This window comes from Aplysia californica, unplaced genomic scaffold (assembly GCF_000002075.1).
Source record: "Aplysia californica isolate F4 #8 unplaced genomic scaffold, AplCal3.0 scaffold00350, whole genome shotgun sequence".
Taxonomy (NCBI): domain Eukaryota; kingdom Metazoa; phylum Mollusca; class Gastropoda; order Aplysiida; family Aplysiidae; genus Aplysia; species Aplysia californica.
Genome location: NW_004797620.1, coordinates 161,006 through 163,374, shown reverse-complemented (window position 1 = coordinate 163,374; position 2,369 = coordinate 161,006). Strand labels below are relative to the sequence as shown.

At 40.4% G+C, this 2,369-nt stretch overlaps 1 protein-coding gene across 2 annotated transcripts in view; it reads left to right on the top strand.

The window, feature by feature from the left end:
- The first annotated feature begins 1,959 nt into the window (after positions 1-1,959).
- The window catches only part of LOC101849305 (cartilage matrix protein), a 17,867-nt gene continuing 17,457 nt past the window's right edge, over positions 1,960-2,369 (top strand). The window contains exon 1 of one of the 2 annotated variants that reach the window (XM_005102928.2): positions 1,960-2,053. In XM_005102928.2, the coding sequence (XP_005102985.2) occupies positions 2,018-2,053 (36 nt within the window). In that variant the 5' untranslated portion in view covers positions 1,960-2,017. The remainder of the gene's footprint in view (positions 2,054-2,369) is intronic. The other variant, XM_035970952.1, reaches the window with a different exon arrangement.

Sequence of the window (2,369 nt, the reverse complement as noted above, 5' to 3'; positions counted from 1 at the left end):
TAGCGGGGTATACTGGGATAAGTCCGAACGAGATGTAAAGCTATCAGAAAACAAGCTTACAAAAACAGTGGCTTATAGCCTAGTTGCGAGTAATCTGCAAGGCCATGTCTCAAGCTCAGCATTTCAGCGCGAATTACTCAATAATATTATAAAGCCGAGCTGAGCGGACGGTGGGAGGATCCCAAGTACTGTCGGAGACTACAGTAACAGGCCCGTCTGACGAAGTCCGAGACAGCTCAAGAGCTCACACTTGGTGCGGCCACCACTTGACAACTTCTCCATCGCCTCTACTGTTTTCTTTATTCTCCTTTTCTCTTGTTTTTCCCTTTATCGCGACTGCATCTCTTCTTCGCGCCCCCCCCCTCTCCTCCTCCTCCTCCTCCTAACCCCCGTTTTCTGTAATCATCCCTCTCCGCCTCTCCCCTCTCTCTTTTCTCGCCTATCATGTTCCTACAAAACACAAAGAAACAAAGACAAAAGCTCAACAAAAAAATGGAGTGATTATGGATTGACAATATCATTATGGTAGGCTACCACCCAAATACTACGATTTAGAGAAAAAAATCAAACCAAACATTCACTCCCACTTCTCCGCCCCCCCCCCCTCCCACCCCCCAAAAAATATTAAAAAATAAAAAAATAAAGAGAAAACAACATAGTAAAATTCGACACAATGAAACATGTCTAGACCTAAAGGTGGCCCCAAATACAAGCAAAAAGTTTCATTAAGTAAAAGCCAAGCCAACAATAATATTATTGTTGAACCAAAACAAGTGTCACAATTATTATTTCCTAATGCTCGGGGATGAGTTGAAATATGCAAACTAGGCATATTATTAGTTCTTTGTTTTCTTTTTTTAAAAATCATTTTTAATTTTCAGCTTCTTAATCTGTGGTAACGGTTGAATAAGCTTGAGAAGTAGTTAGCCAAGATTCAAATTCTAAAGTTGATAAAAGCGAGGAAACATCTATGAAGTATGTGGGCTAACGCTTGTTAGAATATATTGTTACGCTATTTCTCTCTCTTGAAAATAAATTGTGCGTTTTTGGCTTTGGACATGTTAGGCCTTTCCCGACGGTATAAACAGTTTACTGTAAACTGTTCCATATATTCACTTCTGTCCCTTTCTCTGTCTGTCTGTCTGTCTGTCTGTCTGTCTGTCTGTCTGTCTGTCTGTCTGTCTGTCTGTCTGTCTGTCTTCATCACTATCTCTGTCTTTGTCTCTGTATCTGTCTTTCTGTCTCTGCCTCTCTGACTCTGTCTCTCTTTCTGTCTCTCTGTCTGTCTCTGTCTGTCTGTCCGTCTCTCTCTACCTTTCTCTATCTATCTGTCTTTCTCTCGTTCTCTTAGAAGAACAGACAATAGGATAAAGAAACTCTATCACATGTGAACATACTAGAACTGTATGAAATAGTGTCATTATTATCATCATGTGCTTAGTAGGCATTTTTTCTTGCACCCATCAGAAAACATAACACCATAATATGAGTGCTCTGTCGTGAGTCACGAGCTGATCTCATGTTCGGAGATGTTCATTTTATTGTGCTGACTTTTCCTTTTTTATCCGTTTTTGTTTTAATGGTTAGGTTCTTCTTTTTGTTTTTGTTTTTGCTTTTGTTTTGCGTCTTAGGGTGCATTTTTGTACATTTTTGTTATTTCTTTCGTGAGTGTTTTTTTTAAAATACACTTTTTCTTTTTGTCATTGCTTTTTTTTTCACTTATTGTGTTTTTTGTTTTTGTTTTTATTCGGATAGGAAACACGGAAAAATAATCCAAGAGCCAGAGTCCCACAGACAGTCACAGGTCAAGTGGTCTCCCCCCTTTAGCTGTGTCCGGGCGCCAAATATGGGCATCATGGGACCGTGAGAAACGGAGCGAATCTGTGTTATCGTCCCTGATGACCACGCCCCTCTTGGGTGACGGGTCACGTGACCAGGTCTGGCCGAGCTGGCTGCAAAAAAGAGATGTCCTCGGCCTGTTCTCGTCACTTCTGTCTGGTCTCAGTCATCGGGCAACATGGCACCTGCGGCATCACTCGCTCTTCTCGCTCTGGTGAGTTGGAATAATTAATTCTTCTTAGCCTTGCCTCCTTCTTCGTCTCTATCTATCTATCTGTCTGTCTTCGACATTGTTTTCTTCATATTACTAATATAACGCCTTCTTCTTCTTCTTCTTCTTCTTCTTCTTCTTCTTCTTCTTCTTCTTCTTCTTCTTCTTCTTCTTCTTCTTCTTCTTCTTCTCTTTTTCTTCTTCTTCTTCTCTTTTTCTTCTTCTTCTTCTTCTTCTTCTTCTTCTTCTTCTTCTTCTTCTTCTTCTTCTTCTTCTTCTTCTTCTTCTTCTTCTTCTTCTTCTTCTTCTTCTTCTTCTT